The 23122-nt window shown below is 44.6% G+C and overlaps 1 protein-coding gene across 1 annotated transcript in view; it reads left to right on the top strand.

Annotated features, from left to right (window-relative positions):
• Positions 1–458: 458 nt before the first annotated feature.
• LOC129854515 (probable E3 ubiquitin-protein ligase HERC1) overlaps positions 459–23122 on the top strand; it is a gene marked incomplete at its 3' end in the record, with an annotated part of 54107 nt that continues 31443 nt past the window's right edge. Inside the window, 7 exon segments of the mRNA XM_055921636.1 lie at positions 459–847; positions 9037–9219; positions 9582–10364; positions 11261–11356; positions 11529–11723; positions 16512–16823; positions 19340–19436. Of these exon segments, the coding sequence (XP_055777611.1) occupies positions 9061–9219; positions 9582–10364; positions 11261–11356; positions 11529–11723; positions 16512–16823; positions 19340–19436 (1642 nt within the window).

The following is a 23122-nucleotide window of genomic DNA, read 5'->3' as shown; positions in this document are numbered from 1 at the left end:
ATACAATGTAATAACTATAATAATGTAATAACTGTATAATACAAGTGGTCATTAAAGCAGTTCTAGTTGACTGCTATTACATGTTTCATCATTGGTATTATGGTATTACTGTATTGTGCATAGGGTCGAACATGCATGAACTGGAACTAGTACTGTGTCAAATTTAGGCCCAAAGGCATTTGCAGAATAATTAACCATGATGACAATACAAAAATTATTTATATAACCACTGGAATTGATCATTCAATATTGAAATTCTTGCAAACAAGAGTCGGCATTGGTTCGAATCCGACCCACGGCCCTTTGACTCCCCCTCCCCTATCTTAGACTTCCATTACTTTACTATCTCCTCAATACATCTGCACAAAAATTACGAAAGGACTTCCCCACTCCTTAAAAAAAGAAACATTGAATTTTTTTTTTTACATTATAGACAGAAATAATTTCTGTAACCATTGGAATTGACCATTCAATATTGAAATGATTGCATTTTCCTTTGTTTTCATGCTTGCAGTCAGTCAGTAGCTAAGCCTAGGAGCTAAACACACAAGACAGACAGACACGCACACACGTCACTGCACCCTAGGTCTGTGGCTGACGATAGGGTTGGGAGTGAACCTCTCATCTGGATCCATTGCAGTGGAAGTTGCAGCCAGAAACGAAAAGGTGGGAAGAAAGGAAACAGGCTCCTGACTGTCAGCCTTTTTTTGTAACTAACGACACCTGTTCAAAACCCACAAATAAACTTACGGATACAAACTATACGTTCTGCAATTGCAGAAACCTTTGTTATGGAAATGAAGTGTATTTACGTGCCACAGTGAAGAGGCCCCTTTGACAGTTGATGGTAAGCTCGCCAAGCTAGCTACAGTACATCTCTCGAATCTACTTTCCTAACGGCTAGCCAGCTATGCTAGCTAGCTAGGCCTTTCTATGTGTAAGCTTGCATGCAATGTCAATACTTTCCCTACAATTAATTTTACTATTGCAAAACAGTGCCAGTCTTGCTATCTGTATCTTTGATGGCCAATTGGCTAGCTGTAGCCTGTGTTTGCCATTTACCTACATCTGTATGAGTTGCTTTCAGCTAGCAGCTACCTACCTACCTATCTAGCTACCTAGCTAGCTAACAGCAAAGTGGACTCTATTGGTTAGCATCGGTAGCCTGCTAGCATTAGCTTTATGTTGTGCTTCAGCACAAGCGCCAGTTTACAACATAACAGTAGTTAGCTAACTGTTAGTATCCCCGTATGTAACAACGCTGTAATGAACTTAGCCAGCATGCTAGTGAGTGAATTAATTTGATTATGGCCTATGTAGCTAACGTCACAGGCCTTGTAGACTGTTCTAGTTGAATTGTAGCTAGTTCCATGCGATGGTAGCTACATTAGCTAGTCTGTTAGCTTACCTTACTATACAGCTGTGTCATGTCAGTCTAACATATTCTATGCCTGGTGTATATATTAGTCAAGCTAGTTTACGAATAACAAATAGCATTTATGTTGTTTTTTTGCATAGTCTGTTAAAGCTAGGTAGGTTAGAGATGTGGAATGTGTTAGTTAGCCCGCTAACGTTAGCTAGTTTGTGCAATTAGTTAAGCTAGCTAGCTAACTGGTCAGCTGATTTGCTTACCTTACTGTTTATTTATCATAGGCAAGTATTTAGTAGTTTAGTGAAGTAGCTAGCTGGGTTTACAGTATATCAACAACTGTATTGCCTACTATGACAATTTACAGTATTTCACCTTGCTGGCCTTAGTCACCTGAGGCTGTCACTGGGCACCTACTGATAATACAGTACGATTTATAATACGACAGACAGCTGTCAAAGCAATTCACTTTATGTCAATCTTGTATGTTCAGTAATACAGCAGGCAGACATAGCACGCCTGCTAATGAGATTGTCAATAATGCAGGTGCCCTTCTTCTTGAGCTCAATATAGCATGGTGAAAGCTGTACATTTAAAAAATATATATACAAATTTGAGTAATTTAGCAGATGGACTTATCCAGAGTGATTTACAGGAGCAATTAAGGTTAAGTGTTTTGATCAAGGGCACATTGACAGATTGTTCACCTAGTCAGCTTATGGATTTGAACCCGCTACCTTTAGGTTACTGGCCCAACGTTCTTAACCACGAGGCTACGTGCCACCCGTAATACAAAAAGGATTGTGCAACAAGAGTTTTGAGAAATTCTTCTATAAAATCCACGTAGGAAATGCATTGTCACTGTGTAGTGCATGGCCACTTCCAGACCGTTAGGCAATAAGCATCACCATAGCTGTGGACAGTGAAATCAATGTTTCCAGCTGTTGTTGCAAGATTTCATGGTTGTCGAATGCATGTTTAACCTATGGGACTACTAACATTTAGTTATTTGTATTGCATAATGCATGGTGTATAATGACGAAAGGTAGCTAACAACTAGGCCTGCTGGTATGAGTGAAGATGGGGGGGGGGGGGGGGGGTAAGGGAAAAGCCTAGACGTAATAAACAAGCCTGAAGGGAAGGCGAAAACCATTTTCTTCTGCACTCGGTATCAGGTGACCTATTTCCCATCCAGATTAAACAGGTTCATAATCCATTAGTAAGTGATGTTGAAATATTACAGCCTCATTTTGTTGTCTAGGCCTTCCGCATGTTTCTCTCAACGTCGCTTCCCCCAACGTGTGTCGTTTTCCCCCAACGCGCGTGTCGCTTCCCCCAACGTGTGTCGCTTCCCCCAACGCGTGTGTCGCTTCCCCCAACGTGTGTCGCTTCCCCCAACGCGTGTGTCGCTTCCCCCAACGTGTGTCGCTTCCCCCAACGTGTGTCGCCTCCCCCAACGTGTGTCGCTTCCCCCAACGTGTGTCGCCTCCCCCAACGTGTGTCGCCTCCCCCAACGTGTGTCGCCTCCCCCAACGTGTGTCGCTTCCCCCAACGTGTGTCGCTTCCCCCAACGTGTGTCGCTTCCCCCAACGTGTGTCGCTTCCCCCAACGTGTGTCGCTTCCCCCAACGTGTGTCGCTTCCCCCAACGTGTGTCGCCTCCCCCAACGTGTGTCGCTTCCCCCAACGTGTGTCGCTTCCCCCAACGTGTGTCGCTTCCCCCAACGTGTGTCGCTTCCCCCAACGTGTGTCGCTTCCCCCAACATGTGTTGCCTCCCCACAATAGTTCATGCAGGCTATGACTGGTGTGCTGATGTGTACTGGCTGATTGGACCGCTGGTGTAAATAGGCCTATCCTGTGAGAACTGAGAGTATCTGTGGCAGAAGCACATGTAGGTCTATGTTTACTACTGTTATCCTGTGTAATTGGAAGGATCTGAAATGTTTACACCTCGGTCGTTGGGGAATATGCCATGTCATGGTTACTTCCAGCAAAATTAGGGCATTGCATTGGCTCCATGGATTAGGCCGACAGCATGTTGGAAAATCTTCCCAGAGGAGTATTGGGGATTGCCATCTGCAGTAATTGGAACGCAGTATTAGGCTAGCTAACTGTTTAACTAGTCATACATCATATCTATGGGTCTAGTTGGAGTACCGAGGACATGTCGGAGTTCCGGGGACATGTCGGAGTTCCGGGGACATGTCGGAGTTCCGGGGACATGTCGGAGTTCCGGGGACATGTCGGAGTTCCGGGGACATGTCGGAGTTCCGGGGACATGTCGGAGTTCCGGGGACATGTCGGAGTTCCGGGGACATGTAGGAGTTCCGAGGACATGTCGGAGTTCCATGTCGGAGTTGCGGGGACATGTCGGAGTTCCGGGGACATGTCGGAGTTCCGGGGACATGTCGGAGTTCCGGGGACATGTCGGAGTTCCGGGGACATGTCGGAGTTCCGAGGACATGTCGGAGTTCCGGGGACATGTCGGAGTTCCGAGGACATGTCGGAGTTCCGGGGACATGTCGGAGTTCCATGTCGGAGTTCCGGGGACATGTCGGAGTTCCGGGGACATGTCGGAGTTCCATGTCGGAGTTCCGGGGACATGTCGGAGTTCCGAGGACATGTCGGAGTTCCGGGGACATGTCGGAGTTCCATGTCGGAGTTCCGGGGACATGTCGGAGTTCCGAGGACATGTCGGAGTTCCGGGGACATGTCGAAGTTCCATGTCGGAGTTGCGGGGACATGTCGGAGTTCCGAGGACATGTTACATGTTAGGTCTATAGCCTCGTTTCAGAAACTGAATGTGGTCAGTGTGATCAACAGCTTATAGTGATCAAATTGTCCTCCACGGATGTGATCACTGTAAGATGAGTGCACTGTAGGATAGTTGTTTCATTGACACACTAGTTTCAGTGGCTTGTTTAATTTCCTGTTGTGAATAGTAATGTTCCACTCAGGGCAACCAAACAGTGTTTTCTCGTCTTCGATGGTGGTCTTCCATCCTGTCCTTACTGGACTATTGGAACCAGACTACATGCTTGTTTAATTTCCTGTTGTGGTCCTTCTTCTTCTCACAGACACCATATCAAATGGTCTCAATGATTGTTTCCCACCCATGTCTCAATGGTTAATATCTCCCCCTCTATCTTCTATCTGTCAGGTCTGTCTGTCTGGTTGATGTCATGTCTCGGAGGACGCATGGCTCTCGACCTTTGCCTCTCCGGAGTTCGTACGGGAGTTGTACTACCAATTGGATATCACAAAATTGTGGAGATAAAGGGGTTGAAAAGTTTACAAAAAAATAACTGAATTATCATATTTCCATAAGTATTCAGACCCTTTACGATTACAGCCTTGAGTCTTCTTGGGTGTGACGCTACAAACTTGGCATGCCTGTACTTAGGGAGTTTCTCTCATTCTTCTCTGCAGATCCTCTCAAACTCTGTCAGGTTGGATGTTGAGCGTCGCTGCACAGCTATTTTCAGGTCTCTCCAGAGACGTTAGATTAGGTTCAAGTCTGGGCTCTGGCTGGGTCAGTCAAGGACATTCAGAGACTTGTCCTAAAGCCACTCCTGCATTGTGTTGGCTGTTTGCTTAGGGTTGTTGTCCTGTTAGACAAGGCCAAAGGTTCACCTTCTGAGGTCCTGAGCGCTCTGGAGCAGGTTTTTATCAAGGAATCTCTCCGTTAAATATTTCACCTTTTGTTTAACTAGGCATGTTAGTTAAGAACAAATTATTATTTACAATGACGGCCTACCAAAAGGCCTCCTGCGGGGATGGGGGCCTGGGATTAAAAATAAATTAAATAAAAATATAGGACAAAACACACATTACGACGAGACAACACAACACTACATAAAGAGAGACCTAAGACGACAACATAGCATGGCAGCAACACATGACAACACAGCATGTTAGCAACACAACATGACAACAACATGGCAACGATACAACATGGCAGCAGCACAACATGTTAGCAGCACAAAACAGGGTACAAACATTGTTGGGCACAGACAACAGCACAAAGGGCAAGAAGGTAGAGGCAACAATACATCACGCAAAGCAGCCACAACTGTCAGTAAGACTGTCGACCATGACTTGTCTCACAGTCCCTGCCGCTGAAAAACATCCCCACAGTATAATGCTGCCACCACCATGCTTTACCGTAGTGATGGTGCCAGGTTTCCTCCAGACGTGACACTTGGCATTCAGGCCAAAGCGTTCAATCTTGGAACTCTGGAGCTCTGTCAGTGACCATCAGGTTCTTGGTCAACCCCCTGTCAAAGGCCCTTCTCCCCCGGTTGCTCAGTTTGGCCGGGCGGACATCTCTAGGAAGAGTCTTGGTGGTTCCAAACTTCTTCCATTTAAGATTAATGGAGGCCACTGTGTTCTTGGGGACCTTCAATGCTGCAGCAGTTTTTTGGTACCTTTCCCCAAATCTGTGCCTCGACACAATCCTGTCTCGGAGCTCTACGGACAATTCCTTCAACCTCATGGCTGGGTTTTGTAAATTATATTTACCACAGGTGGACTCCCATCAAGTTGTAGAAGCATCTCAAGTGTGATCAATGGAAACAGGATGCACCTGAGCTCAATTTCGAGTCTCATAGCAAAGGGTCTGAAAACTTTTTTGTCATTATGGGGTTTTGTGTGTAGATTGAGGATGTTTTTTTATTTAATACATTTTAAAATAAGGCTGTAACATAACATAATGTGGAAAAAGTCAAGGGGTCTGAATACTTTCCGAATGCTCTGTATGTCTGTCTGTCTGGTTATGTTAATATATCTCTCCTCTGTCTGTCTGTCTGGTTGATGTTAATATATCTCTCCTCTGTCTGTCTGTCTGTCTGGTTGATGTTAATATATCTCTCCTCTGTCTGTCTGTCTGGTTGATGTTAATATATCTCTCCTCTGTCTGTCTGTCTGTCTGTCTGGTTGATGTTAATATATCTCTCCTCTGTCTGTCTGGTTGATGTTAATATATCTCTCCTCTGTCTGTCTGGTTGATGTTAATATATCTCTCCTCTGTCTGTCTGTCTGGTTGATGTTAATATATCTCTCCTCTGTCTGTCTGTCTGGTTGATGTTAATATATCTCTCCTCTGTCTGTCTGTCTGGTTGATGTTAATATATCTCTCCTCTGTCTGTCTGGTTGATGTTAATATATCTCTCCTCTGTCTGTCTGTCTGGTTGATGTTAATATATCTCTCCTCTGTCTATCTGGTTGATGTTAATATATATCTCCTCTGTCTGTCTGTCTGGTCATGTTAATATATCTCTCCTCTGTCTGTCTGGTCATGTTAATATATCTCTCCTCTGTCTGTCTGTCTGGTTGATGTTAATATATCTCTCCTCTGTCTGTCTGGTCATGTTAATATATCTCTCCTCTGTCTGTCTGTCTGTCTGTCTGTCTGTCTGTCTGTCTGTCTGGTTGATGTTAATATATCTCTCCTCTGTCTGTCTGTCTGTCTGGTTGATGTTAATATATCTCTCCTCTGTCTGTCTGGTTGATGTTAATATATCTCTCCTCTGTCTGTCTGGTTGATGTTAATATATCTCTCCTCTGTCTGTCTGTCTGGTTGATGTTAATATATCTCTCCTCTGTCTGTCTGTCTGGTTGATGTTAATATATCTCTCCTCTGTCTGTCTGGTTGATGTCATATCTTATTGTTGTTCCTATGATTGTCTTCCTTTCTTAATGGTTAGGCCTCGTTAATATCTCTCCCCTTGTCCTCCCAAAACTAATGGTTAGGCCTGGTTAATATCTCCCCCCTTGTCCTCCCAGGACTAATGGTTCATATCTCTAACCTTGTCCTCCCAGAACTAATGGTTAGGCCTGGTTCATATCTCTAACCTTGTCCTCCCAGGACTAATGGTTAGGCCTGGTTCATATCTCTAACCTTGTCCTCCCAGGACTAATGGTTAGGCCTGGTTCATATCTCTAACCTTGTCCTCCCAGGACTAATGGTTAGGCCTCGTTAATATCTCTCACCTTGTCCTCCCAGGTCTAATGGTTAGGCCTCGTTAATATCTCTCACCTTGTCCTCCCAGGTCTAATGGTTCATATCTCTCCCCTTGTCCTCCCAGAACTAATGGTTAGGCCTGGTTCATATCTCTCCCCTTGTCCTCCCAGAACTAATGGTTAGGCCTGGTTCATATCTCTCCCCTTGTCCTCCCAGAACTAATGGTTAGGCCTGGTTCATATCTCTCCCCTTGTCCTCCCAGAACTAATGGTTAGGCCTGGTTCATATCTCTCCCCTTGTCCTCCCAGAACTAATGGTTAGGCCTGGTTCATATCTCTCACCTTGTCCTCCCAGGTCTAATGGTTCATATCTCTCCCCTTGTCCTCCCAGAACGAATGGTTAGGCCTCGTTCATATCTCTCACCTTGTCCTCCCAGGTCTAATGGTTCATATCTCTCACCTTGTCCTCCCAGGACTAATGGTTAGGCCTCGTTCATATCTCTCACCTTGTCCTCCCAGGTCTAATGGTTCATGTCTCTCACCTTGTCCTCCCAGGACTAATGGTTAGGCCTGGTTCATATCTCTCACCTTGTCCTCCCAGGACTAATGGTTAGGCCTGGTTCATATCTCTCACCTTGTCCTCCCAGGTCTAATGGTTCATATCTCTCACCTTGTCCTCCCAGGTCTAATGGTTCATATCTCTCACCTTGTCCTCCCAGGACTAATGGTTAGGCCTCGTTCATATCTCTCACCTTGTCCTCCCAGGTCTAATGGTTCATATCTCTCCCCTTGTCCTCCCAGAACTAATGGTTAGGCCTGGTTCATATCTCTCCCCTTGTCCTCCCAGAACTAATGGTTAGGCCTGGTTCATATCTCTCCCCTTGTCCTCCCAGAACTAATGGTTAGGCCTGGTTCATATCTCTCCCCTTGTCCTCCCAGAACTAATGGTTAGGCCTGGTTCATATCTCTCCCCTTGTCCTCCCAGAACTAATGGTTAGGCCTGGTTCATATCTCTCCCCTTGTCCTCCCAGAACTAATGGTTAGGCCTGGTTCATATCTCTCCCCTTGTCCTCCCAGAACTAATGGTTAGGCCTGGTTCATATCTCTCCCCTTGTCCTCCCAGAACTAATGGTTAGGCCTGGTTCATATCTCTCCCCTTGTCCTCCCAGAACTAATGGTTAGGCCTGGTTCATATCTCTCCCCTTGTCCTCCCAGAACGAATGGTTAGGCCTCGTTCATATCTCTCACCTTGTCCTCCCAGGTCTAATGGGTCATGTCTCTCACCTTGTCCTCCCAGGACTAATGGTTAGGCCTGGTTCATATCTCTCACCTTGTCCTCCCAGGACTAATGGTTAGGCCTGGTTCATATCTCTCACCTTGTCCTCCCAGGTCTAATGGTTCATATCTCTCACCTTGTCCTCCCAGGTCTAATGGTTCATATCTCTCACCTTGTCCTCCCAGGACTAATGGTTAGGCCTCGTTCATATCTCTCACCTTGTCCTCCCAGGTCTAATGGTTCATATCTCTCACCTTGTCCTCCCAGGTCTAATGGTTCATATCTCTCACCTTGTCCTCCCAGGACTAATGGTTAGGCCTCGTTCATATCTCTCACCTTGTCCTCCCAGGACTAATGGTTAGGCCTCGTTAATATCTCTCCCCTTGTCCTCCCAGGTCTAATGGTTCATATCTCTCACCTTGTCCTCCCAGGACTAATGGCGGCAGAGTGACATCATGGCCCTGATGATTCCTCCGGTGAAGCTCAAATGGCTGGAACACCTGAACGCCTCGTGGATCACGGACGACAGCGAGTCCATCTCCACGCGGGAGGGCGTGTCCGTGCTCTACTCCAAGCTGCTCGCCAACAAGGAAGTGGTCCTCCTACCCCAGCAGGTGAGAGCAGAATGAGATGACTTCATAGCTGTGTTCCAAATGGAACTTTTGCTTCTCTGTTTAGGCCATATTGCGACACAGCCAATACTTTATTGGTCTGCATTGCGTAGAAATTAGTTTTGCGTCACGCGCTCTGTGTCATCACCAAGCCTGAGTGACAGTTTGTTTGTACTCTCGTACCAAACTCCTTGTCAGTCTCTATCATGCCCAACATCTGTTGGTTCTGAGCACAAACAGATCTGGGACCAGAATAAAAGTTTAATGAGGCCCACAGTGAAACATCCCATAGCTAACATAGTACAACACCGCATCGCCACCACAACACACATAACATGGAGATAATATCACTGCTGTGTCCACAGGTGCTGTGTCTGAAGGGACCCCAGCTGCCAGACTTTGAGCGTGAGTCCCTGTCCAGCGATGAACAGGAACATTACCTCGACGCCCTCCTCAGCAGCCAGATGGCGTTGGCCAAGATGGTGTGTTCCGACTCGCCCTTCGCTTCAGCTCTCCGCAAACGCCTGCTAGTCCTCCAGAGGATCTTCTTCGCTCTGTCCAACAAGCACCACGACAAGGGCAAGGTCAAGCAGCAGCAGCACTCTCCCGAGAACAGCTCCGGATCGTCCGACCTGCGCTCTGTCGGCGAGCGGCCGCGGTCCAGCACCGACGCGCTGATCGAGATGGGGGTCCGCACGGGCCTCAGTCTGCTGTTCGCTTTGCTCCGTCAGAGCTGGATGATGCCGCCGCCCGGACCCGGAGGACTCAACCTCTGCAACGATGTCATCCACACGGCCATGGACGTGGTCTCCTCCCTGCCGCCCCTCTCCCTGGCCAACGAGAGTAAGATCCCTCCTATGGGCCTGGACTGCCTGACCCAGGTCACCACCTTCCTCAAGGGAGTGACCATGCCGAACTCTGGGGCGGACGTCTTGGGTCGGAGGCTGGCGTCGGAGCTGTTGCTGGGCCTGGCTGCCCAGAGGGGGTCCCTGAGGTACCTGCTGGAGTGGGTGGAGATGGCCCTGGTGGCGTCCGCCGTGGTCAGCACCATGGAGAAGGAGAAGATGAAGGTGTGTCCGCTGAACCAGGAAGGGCTGATTGGATACGACTGCTTCATGAACATCCTCATGCAGATGAGACGTTCCCTGGTAAGCCGTCCTATAAACAAATCAAATGTATTTATAAAGCCCTTTTTTTATTTATTTTTATTTTTTACATCAGTCGATGTCATAAAGTGCTGTACAGAAACCCAGCCTAAAAACCAAGACAGCAAGCAGTGCAGGTGTAGAACCACGGCGGCTAGGAACAACTCCCTAGACACACTTTATTGTTCATGATTTGTTTCCTACTTCCATTGTGTTCTGTAGGTCTATTGTGCTCTTTGTAAATACCAGATGTAGCAGCATACCACCCAGCATACCACTACTGGCTTGCTTCTGAAGCTAAGCAGGGTTGGTCCTGGTCAGTCCCTGGATGGGAGACCAGATGCTGCTGGAAGTGGTGTTGGAGGGCCAGTAGGAGGCACTCTTTCCTCTGGTCTAAAACAAGATCCCAATGCCCCAGGGCAGTGATTGGGGACACTGCCCTGTGTAGGGTGCCGTCTTTCGGATGGGACGTTAAACGGGTGTCCTGACTCTCTGAGGTCATTAAAGATCCCATGGCACTTATCGTAAGAGTAGGGGTGTTAACCCCGGTGTCCTGGCTAAATTCCCAATCTGGCCCTCAAACCATCATGGTCACCTAATAATCCCCAGTTTACAATTGGCTCATTCATCCCCCTCCTCTCCCCTGTAACTATTCCCCAGGTCGTTGCTGCAAATGAGAACGTGTTCTCAGTCAACTTACCTGGTAAAATAACGGTAAAAAAAAAAAAATATATATATTTGTCCTGTTTCTTCTCCAGCGCTCCTTTATTCTCATTGCTCTTGGATTGATTATGTTTACAAGTCATTCCGTATGGTCCCATTTACCATATGCCGTGTACTATGGCTATATGTAGCTGTGGATCTAACTGTGTATCTGATGTCTCCTGACTGTCGACCAGGGCTCGTCTGCAGACAGGAGTCAGTGGAGGGAACCAACACGTACATCAGACGGGCTGTGCTCTTTGTATGAAGCAGCTCTCTGTCTGTTCGAAGAGGTAAAATATCCACTCAAATAACATTTTTACAGGTCAATTTACGTTCTGTTTTTTTTGTTGTCTTCTGAAAAGCTTTTATTTTGCTTATGAATGCAATATGTATGGGTTATGAAGTCATGGTTGACATGTAGGTAGGTAGCCTTCTCAAGTAAAAGCGCTCATTTCCTCCCAGGTGTGCAGGATGGCGTCAGACTACTCCCGTACCTGTGCCAGCCCAGACAGCCTCCAGACCGGCGAGGCTCCCGTGGTGTCAGAGACGTGTGAGGTGTACGTCTGGGGCAGTAACAGCTCTCACCAGCTGGTGGAGGGAACACAGGAGAAGATCCTCCAGCCCAAGTTGGCTCCCAGCTTCGCCGACGCACAGACGGTAAGAGACCACAGGTCTCCAAAGGTGTGTGTGTGTGTCATTTCCTGTTTGTCTTTTTTTTTTTTTTAAAGCCAGTGGTTCTCAAAGCTCTTCTCGGTGGACCTCCAGACATTTCACAATTTTGTTTTGGCCCTGAATTACCTGATTCATCTAGTCAAGGACTTGATGATTAGTTGAATCAGTTGGGATAGCTCTGAATTAGTTAAAATACATGGAAGGGCTTGGGGGGCTCAGAGGTTTGACAACCACTGGTTTATAAGGAAAGCTGATTCCCCTCAGTATTACGTCTCTTGAGAAGTTAGCTCGTGTAGCCTAGTTGTGAGAGGAGACAGAACTTATTAAGAAGAGACAAAGTGAAGTCAGAAACCTGCATGAAACCTGCAGAAAAAAAGTAAAGGTAAAAAGTAAAGGTGCTTCCCATCTTCTGTTTCCCGATCATGGTTGGGTTATTGAAATATTAAATGTATTTGGCGGTATTCGGATTGTCCTACCTTCAAGCCGACCTTGTGCCACACCGGGATATCCGGTAATACCGGCCAATGAACACAATGGGCACATTTTTCAACCCCCACTGAGCTTCTGTAATCCGAAGGTTAGCAATGCTAACAAGTACATTTAAAAATCCCATAGAGAATGTTAACCAAATGCTAACGAGCGCATTGCGAACATTTTATACGGTATCTGACATAAAGACAATTTTTCAGGACAGACATCCTAGCTCATAAAGTTACGCATAAAATGCTCCTCACAGTTTTCTGCACGCACAAAACAAATATTAGACAGAAAGGGAAAGGGGGGATACCTAGTCAGTTGTACAACTGAATACGTTCAACTGAAATGTGTCTAGTGCATTTAACCCAACCCCTCAATCAGAGAGGTGCGGGGGGGGGCTGTCTTAATCGACATCAACGTCATCTCTTGATCCTCTTGATTCTCTACTGTTACCAAGAGAAGCTTGATTGTAGAAGAAGCTAAAGCCACTTAGCTAGATAGCTAACTAGCTACTAAATTAGCACAGAGCATTTAGCACATTTTAGACAGTTAACTTAATAGTTATAAGAAATCTAGCTGGCAAACATTTAGTTGTGAATTCCATACTGCAACTAAATAGCCTGGCGAGTGCTGCACAACCAGTGAGTGACTCACAAGCAATGATGTGTATAAACCCTGGATGACTGACAGGGGTTGCTGTATTGAAGCCACAGGGCAGCCATCTTGGTACTCCTCCTCCGTTGTAAAAAAAAAAAGGATTCTGGTAGTTGTAGAAATGTATTTATAAATGTCTACGTTCGTTTTTTGACACATTTATTCTATTACAGATACACATTATCTTAATGCATACTTTTAACATAAAAAGATAAACATAAAAATGTTAAATAAAATTATATATATATATTTTAATCCTTAAAATATATTTTTGGGGAAAGGACTAATGTTACTGTCTCCATTACTACAGAAAAATACTTAAATACATGTCGTTTTGTCCTTTGAAACATTTAATTGAAATACTGTAGAGTTCTATCCATTCCTATGGAGGACTACTCTTACTGGGAGGAGCCAAAATGGCCGACCGGTGGCTTCAAAGCCTCTCAATGACCAATACATAGTATCAGCAATCCAGGGTTAATATACATGATTGCTCACAAGGCTCCGGGTCTCTGGTCGTTGTGGGCTTGTAACCAAACACCGTGTGACTGGGGACTACCGATAAGCTTCATAATGGATAATGATGTGACAGGTGAAATTAAGAACACAATTTTCTTTATATCCTAACGTATTACACCAGTCGACTGCAGGTATTTAACATAAAAAGTAGCTTCTACATTTTTAATAATTTCTACGTTATTGATGGTATTGGAAAAACCATCCTGTGGCTATTTCCAAATACCCCGGTATATGGTATACCGTCCAAGTGTAACTGGTGTGAAATGGCTAGCTAGTTATACTATACGGTATACCGTACAAATGTAACCGGTGTGAAATGGCTAGCTAGTAATACTATACTGTCGGTATACCGTCCAAGTGTAACCGGTGTGAAATGGCTAGCTAGTTATACTATACTATCGGTATACCGTCCAAGTGTAAACGGTGTGAAATGGCTAGCTAGTTATACTATACTATCGGTATACCGTCCAAGTGTAAACGGTGTGAAATGGCTAGCTAGTTATACTATACTATCGGTATACCGTCCAAGTGTAAACGGTGTGAAATGTCTAGCTAGTTATACTATACTGTATATCGTCCAAGTGTAACCGGTGTGAAATGGCTAGCTAGTTATACTATACTGTATATCGTCCAAGTGTAACCGGTGTGAAATGGCTAGCTAGTTATACTATACTATCGGTATACCGTCCAAGTGTAACCGGTGTGAAATGTCTAGCTAGTTATACTATACTGTATACCGTCCAAGTGTAACCGGTGTGAAATGGCTAGCTAGTTATACTATACTATCGGTATACCGTCCAAGTGTAACCGGTGTGAAATGGCTAGCTAGTTATACTATACGGTATACCGTCCAAGTGTTTAAATGGCTAGCTAGTTATACTATACTATCGGTATACCGTCCAAGTGTAACCGGTGTGAAATGGCTAGCTAGTTATACTATACTATACGGTATACCGTCCAAGTGTAACCGGTGTGAAATGGCTAGCTAGTTATACTATACTATCGGTATACCGTCCAAGTGTAACCGGTGTGAAATGTCTAGCTAGTTATACTATACTGTATACCGTCCAAGTGTAACCGGTGTGAAATGGCTAGCTAGTTATACTATACTATACGGTATACCGTCCAAGTGTATAAATGGCTAGCTAGTTATACTATACTATACGGTATACCGTCCAAGTGTATAAATGGCTAGCTAGTTATACTATACTATCAGTATACCGTCTAAGTGTATAAATGGCTAGCTAGTTATACTATACTATCAGTATACCGTCCAAGTGTATAAATGGCTAGCTAGTTATACTATACTATCAGTATACCGTCCAAGTGTATAAATGGCTAGCTAGTTATACTATACTATCAGTATACCGTCCAAGTGTATAAATGGCTAGCTAGTTATACTATACTATCAGTATACCGTCCAAGTGTATAAATGGCTAGCTAGTTATACTATACTATCAGTATACCGTCCAAGTGTATAAATGGCTAGCTAGTTATACTATACGGTATACCGTCCAAGTGTATAAATGGCTAGCTAGTTGTACTATACTATCAGTATACCGTCCAAGTGTATAAATGGCTAGCTAGTTATACTATACGGTATACCGTCCAAGTGTATAAATGGCTAGCTAGTTGTACTATACGGTATACCGTCCAAGTGTATAAATGGCTAGCTAGTTGTACTATACTATCAGTATACCGTCCAAGTGTATAAATGGCTAGCTAGTTATACTATACGGTATACCGTCCAAGTGTATAAATGGCTAGCTAGTTATACTATACGGTATACCGTCCAAGTGTATAAATGGCTAGCTAGTTATACTATACTATCAGTATACCGTCCAAGTGTATAAATGGCTAGCTAGTTATACTATACTATCAGTATACCGTCCAAGTGTATAAATGGCTAGCTAGTTATACTATACTATCAGTATACCGTCCAAGTGTATAAATGGCTAGCTAGTTATACTATACTATCAGTATACCGTCCAAGTGTATAAATGGCTAGCTAGTTATACTATACTATCAGTATACCGTCCAAGTGTATAAATGGCTAGCTAGTTATACTATACGGTATACCGTCCAAGTGTATAAATGGCTAGCTAGTTATACTATACTATCAGTATACCGTCCAAGTGTATAAATGGCTAGCTAGTTATACTATACGGTATACCGTCCAAGTGTATAAATGGCTAGCTAGTTATACTATACGGTATACCGTCTAAGCCTATATTGAATGTCTTAAACCAGTGTTCCTTAACGCTGGTCCTGGGACCCAAAACAGCTACACATTTACATGTTCTGCCCTAGGACTACACACCCAATTCCTCTCATCAAAGGCTTGATGCTGGGTTGATTAGTGAAATCAGGTGTTTAAGTGCTTTAAACTACAAAGTGCATCTTTTGGGTCCCCAGGACCAGGATTAATACACAATAGAAGAGTCCTTGTCCATCAGAATGACCTTCAACCCCTAGAGCCCGGCACCCAGTCCAAGGAGACTGTAGTTAAAACATTCCTGGGGGAAAAAAGTGACACTCCAATCAGTTATTGTCGGAGCGGCAGGGTGGCCTAGTGGTTAGAGCGTTGGACTAGTAACTGAAAGGTTGCAAGTTCGAATCCCCGAGCTGACAAGGTATAAATCTGTCGTTCTGCCCCCTGAACAAGGCAGTTAAATCCACTGTTCCAAGGCCGTCATTGAAAATATGAATTTGTTCTTAACTGACTTGCCTAGTTAAATAAAGGTTAAATGAAAAAATGTGTTGTCCCATGGTTCCAGGATTAAGGAAAACTGTGATTTCCTGAACACTCCAATCAAAAGTTAGGCTGCGTAATAATCAGTGTTTAAAAATGACTTTAGGTGATTCCCATAACACCAGTTATTGTTATCCCAGGGTTAAGGAAAACTGTGATTCCCAGAAACTGTTTGAGCACCAGGCCATAAAAGGGATGTTTGAAAGAGATAAATGGCCCTGACTGGATCAGAAATCTTCACAGATTGTTAGGAAATGCCCATTGACAAGTGTGAATCCTAAACCCTGTGCTTGTCTGTCTGTGTCAGAGTGGTAGGAAATGCCCATTGACAAGTGTGAATCCTAAATCCTGTGCTTGTCTGTCCGTGTCAGATTGAGGCAGGCCAATATTGCACCTTCGTCATCTCTTCTGACGGCTCTGTCAGAGCCTGTGGTAAAGGCAGCTACGGCAGATTGGGTCTGGGAGACTCCAACAACCAATCAACTCTCAAGAAGCTGACCTTTGAACCTCACCGTGCCATCAAAAAGGTGACGTCTTCGAAGGGGTCGGACGGACACACACTGGCCTTCACCACGGAGGGAGAGGTGTTCAGTTGGGGAGACGGGGACTACGGAAAGTTGGGGCATGGGAACAGCTCAACACAGAAGTACCCCAAACTCATCCAGGGACCTCTGCAGGGAAAGGTAGGACTAGACCACCACAGACCATCGACCACCACAGCCCCCAGACCACCAGAGCCCCAGACCACCACAGCCCCAGACCACCACAACCCCCAGACCACCACAGCCCCAGACCACCACAGCCCCCAGACCACCACAGCCCCAGACCACCACAACCCCCAGACCACCACAGCCCCAGACCACCACAGCCCCCAGACCACCAGAGCCCATAGACCACCACAGCCCCAGACCACCACAGCCCATAGACCACCACAGCCCCCAGACCACCACAGCACCAGACCACCACAGCCCCCAGACCACCACAGCACCAGACCACCACAGCACCAGACCACCACAGCCCATAGACCACCACAGCCCCCAGACACCACAGCCCCAGACCACCACAGCACCATAGACCACCACATCCCCCAGACACCACAGCCCCCAGACACCACAGCCCATAGACCACCACAGCACCAGACCACCACAGCCCCCAGACCACCACAGCACCAGACCACCACAGCCCATAGACCACCACAGCCCCCAGACACCACAGCCCCCAGACACCACAGCCCATAGACCACCACAGCACCAGACCACCACAGCCCCCAGACCACCACAGCACCAGACCACCACAGCCCATAGACCACCACAGCCCCCAGACACCACAGCCCCCAGACACCACAGCCCCCAGACCACCACAGCCCCCAGACCACCACAGCCCCCAGACCACCACAGCCCCCAGACCACCACAGCCCCCAGACCACCACATCCCCCAGACCACCACATCCCCCAGACCACCACATCCCCCAGACCACCACATCCCCCAGACCACCACAGCCCCCAGACCACCACAGCCCCCAGACCACCACAGCCCATAGACCACCACATCCCCCAGACCACCACATCCCCCAGACCACCACAGCCCATAGACCACCACATCCCCCAGACCACCACAGCCCCCAGACCACCACATCCCCCAGACCACCACATCCCCCAGACCACCACAGCCCATAGACCACCACATCACCATAGACCACCACAGCCCCCAGACACCACAGCCCCCAGACCACCACAGCCCATAGACCACCACAGCCCATAGATCACCACAGCCCCCAGACCACCACAGCCCCCAGACCACCACATCCCCCAGACCACCACATCCCCCAGACACCACAGCCCCCAGACCACCACATCCCCCAGACCACCACAGCCCATAGACCACCACAGCCCCCAGACACCACAGCCCATAGACCACCACAGCCCCCAGACCACCACAGCTCCCAGACCACCACATCCCCCAGACCACCACAGCCCCCAGACCACCACAGCCCCCAGACCACCACATCCCCCAGACCACCACAGCCCCCAGACCACCACATCCCCCAGACCACCACATCCCCCAGACCACCACATCCCCCAGACCACCACAGCCCATAGACCACCACAGCCCCAGACCACCACAGCCCATAGACCACCACAGCCCCAGACCACCACAGCCCCAGACCACCACAGCCCCAGACCACCACAGCCCCCAGACCACCACAGCCCCAGACCACCACAGCCCATAGACCACCACAGCCCCCAGACCACCACAGCCCCCAGACCACCACAGCCCCAGACCACCACAGCCCATAGACCACCACAGCCCATAGACCACCACATCCCCCAGACCACCACAGCCCCCAGACCACCACAGCCCCCAGACCACCACAGCCCCCAGACCACCACAGCACCAGACCACCACAGCCCCCAGACCACCACAGCCCCCAGACCATCACAGCCCCCAGACCATCACAGCCCCAGACCACCACAGCCCCCAGACCACCACATCCCCCAGACCATCACAGCCCCAGACCACCACAGCCCCCAGACCACCACAGCCCCCAGACCATCACAGCCCCCAGACCATCACAGCCCCCAGACCATCACAGCCCCAGACCACCACAGCCCCCAGACCATCACAGCCCCCAGACCATCACAGCCCCCAGACCATCACAGCCCCAGACCACCACAGCCCCCAGACCATCACAGCCCCCAGACCATCACAGCCCCCAGACCACCACAGCCCCCAGACCATCACAGCCCCCAGACCACCACAGCCCCCAGACCATCACAGCCCCAGAACACCACATCCCCCAGACCACCACAGCCCCCAGACCACCACAGCCCCCAGACCACCACATCCCCCAGACCACCACATCCCCCAGACCACCACAGCCCATAGACCACCACAGCCCCCCAGACCACCACATCCCCCAGACCACCACATCCCCCAGACCACCACAGCCCATAGACCACCACAGCCCCCAGACCACCACGTTCAAAAGCAGCTGCAACATTGTTTGAAAGAACTATAGTCATTTAATTATCCCGGGAGTTATCGGGAAATAATGCATGCTCTAGAAAAGCCCTTCCAAGCCAATCAGAAAAGGGGTTTTCAACAATATCATGGTATAATAATGTGTAATTTCATTAAACACGTTTTAGTGTGTTTGTCCTCATGTCTCAATCCTGAACGTTGACTGTTGTTGTGCCAGGTGGTGGTGTGTGTGTCAGCGGGCTACCGACACAGTGCAGCGGTCAGTGAGGACGGAGAGCTCAACACCTGGGGTGAAGGAGACTTCGGGAGATTAGGTCAATATTACCACCCTGAACATTATTACCACCCTGAACATTATTACCACTGAACATTATTAACACTGAACATCATTAACACTGAACGTTATTAACACTGAACATTATTACCACTGAACGTTATTAACACTGAACATTATTAACACTGAACATTATTAACACTGAACATTATTAACACTGAACATTATTAACACTGAACATTATTAACACTGAACATTATTACCACTGAACATTATTAACACTGAACATTATTAACACTGAACATCATTAACACTGAACGTTATTAACACTGAACATTATTACCACTGAACATTATTAACACTGAACATTATTAACACTGAACATTATTAACACTGAACATTATTACCACTGAACATTATTAACACTGAACATTATTACCACTGAACATTATTAACACTGAACATTATTAACACTGAACATCATTAACACTGAACATTATTACCACTGAACATTATTAACACTGAACATTACCACCCTGAACATTACCACCCTGAACATTATTAACACTGAACATTATTAACACTGAACATCATTAACACTGAACATTACCACCCTGAACATTATTAACACTGAACATTATTACCACTGAACATTATTAACACTGAACATTATTAACACTGAACATCATTAACATTGAACATTATTAACACACTGAACATTAACACTGAACATTATTACCACTGAACATTACCACTCTGAACATTATTACCACCCTGAACATTATTAACACTGAACATTATTAACCCTGAACATTATTAACCCTGAACATTATTAACCCTGAACATTATTACCACTGAACATTATTACCACTGAACATTATTACCACTGAACATTATTAACACTGAACATTATTAACACTGAACATTATTAACACTGAACATTATTACCACTGAACATTACTAACACTGAACATTATTAACACTGAACATTATTAACACTGAACATTATTACCACTGAACATTACTAACACTGAACATTATTAACACTGAACATTATTAACACTGAACATTATTAACACTGAACATTATTAACACTGAACATTATTAATACTGAACATTATTAATACTGAACATTATTACCACTGAACATTACTAACACTGAACATTATTAACACTGAACATTATTACCACTGAACATTATTACCACTGAACATTATTAACACTGAACATTATTACCACTGAACATTACTAACACTGAACATTATTAACACTGAACATTATTAACACTGAACATTATTACCACTGAACATTATTAATACTGAACATTATTAATACTGAACATTATTACCACTGAACATTACTAACACTGAACATTATTAACACTGAACATTATTACCACTGAACATTACTAACACTGAACATTATTAACACTGAACATTACTAACACTGAACATTATTAACACTGAACATTATTAACACTGAACATTACTAACACTGAACATTATTAACACTGAACATTATTAACACTGAACATTATTAACACTGAACATTATTACCACTGAACATTAATAACACTGAACATTATTACCACTGAACATTATTAACACTGAACATTATTAACACTGAACATTATTAACACTGAACATTACTAACACTGAACATTATTAACACTGAACATTATTACCACTGAACATTATTACCACTGAACATTATTACCACTGAACATTATTACCACTGAACATTATTAACACTGAACATTATTACCACTGAACATTACTAACACTGAACATTATTAACACTGAACATTATTAACACTGAACATTATTAACACTGAACATTATTAACACTGAACATTATTAACACTGAACATCATTAACATTGAACATTATTAACACACTGAACATTAACACTGAACATTATTACCACTGAACATTACCACTCTGATCATTATTACCACCCTGAACATTACCACCCTGAACATTATTAACCCTGAACATTATTAACCCTGAACATTATTACCACTGAACATTATTACCACTGAACATTATTAACACTGAACATTATTAACACTGAACATTATTAACACTGAACATTATTAACACTGAACATTATTAACACTGAACATCATTAACATTGAACATTATTAACACACTGAACATTAACACGGAACATTATTAACACTGAACATTATTAACACTGAACATTATTAACACTGAACATCATTAACATTGAACATTATTAACACACTGAACATTAACACGGAACATTATTAACACTGAACATTATTAACACTGAACATTATTACCACTCTGATCATTATTAACACACTGAACATTAACACTGAACATTATTAACACTGAACATCATTAACATTGAACATTATTAACACACTGAACATTAACACTGAACATCATTAACATTGAACATTATTAACACTGAACATTATTAACATTGAACATTATTAACATTGAACATTATTAACATTGAACATTATTAACACTGAACATTATTAACATTGAACATTATTAACACTGAACATTATTAACACTGAACATTACTAACCCTGAACATTACTAACACTGAACATTATTAATACTGAACATTATTAACCCTGAACATTATTAACACTGAACATTATTAACACTGAACATTATTAACACTGAACATCATTAACACTGAACGTTATTAACACTGAACATTATTGGTTGATAATATATTTCTCCTGTCTGGTTGATAATATATTTCTCCTGTCTGGTTGATAATATATTTCTCCTGTCTGGTTGATAATATATTTCTCCTCTGTCTGGTTGATAATATATTTCTCTACTGTCTGGTTAATAATATATTCCTCCTCTGTCTGGTTGATAATATATTTCTCCACTGTCTGGTTGATAATATATTTCTCTACTGTCTAGTTGATAATATATTTCTCCCCTGTCTGGTTGATAATATATTTCTCCCCTGCCTGGTTGATAATATATTTCTCCCCTGTCTGGTTGATAATATATTCCTCCTCTGTCTGGTTGATAATATATTTCTCCACTGTCTGGTTGATAATATATTTCTCCACTGTCTGGTTGATAATATATTTCTCCACTGTCTGGTTGATAATATATTCCTCCTCTGTCTGGTTGATAATATATTTCTCCTCTGTCTGGTTGATAATATATTTCTTCCCTGTCTGGTTGATAATATATTTCTCTACTGTCTGGTTGATAATATATTTCTCTCCTGTCTGGTTGATAATATATTTCTCTACTGTCTGGTTGATAATATATTTCTCCACTGTCTGGTTGATAATATATTTCTCCACTGTCTGGTTGATAATATATTTCTCTACTGTCTAGTTGATAATATATTTCTCCCCTGTCTGGTTGATAATATATTTCTCACCTGTCTGGTTGATAATATATTTCTCCCCTGTCTGGTTGATAATATATTTCTCCTCTGTCTGGGTGATAATATATTTCTCCTCTGTCTGGTTGATAATATATTTCTCCTCTGTCTGGTTGATAATATGTTTCTCCTCTGTCTGGTTGATAATATATTTCTCTTCTGTCTGGTTGATAATATATTTCTCCTCTGTCTGGTTGATAATATATTTCTCCACTGTCTGGTTGATAATATATTTTTCCTGTCTGGTTGATAATATATTTCCTCACTGTCTGGTTGATAATATATTTCTTCCCTCTCTGGTTGATAATATATTTCTCCTCTGTCTGGTTG

The sequence above is a fragment of the Salvelinus fontinalis genome, chromosome 4 (assembly GCF_029448725.1).
Source record: "Salvelinus fontinalis isolate EN_2023a chromosome 4, ASM2944872v1, whole genome shotgun sequence".
NCBI classification, from domain to species: Eukaryota; Metazoa; Chordata; class Actinopteri; order Salmoniformes; family Salmonidae; genus Salvelinus; species Salvelinus fontinalis.
Note: the sequence above shows the minus strand (reverse complement) of the source record. Positions and strands in the feature narration are given on the sequence as shown.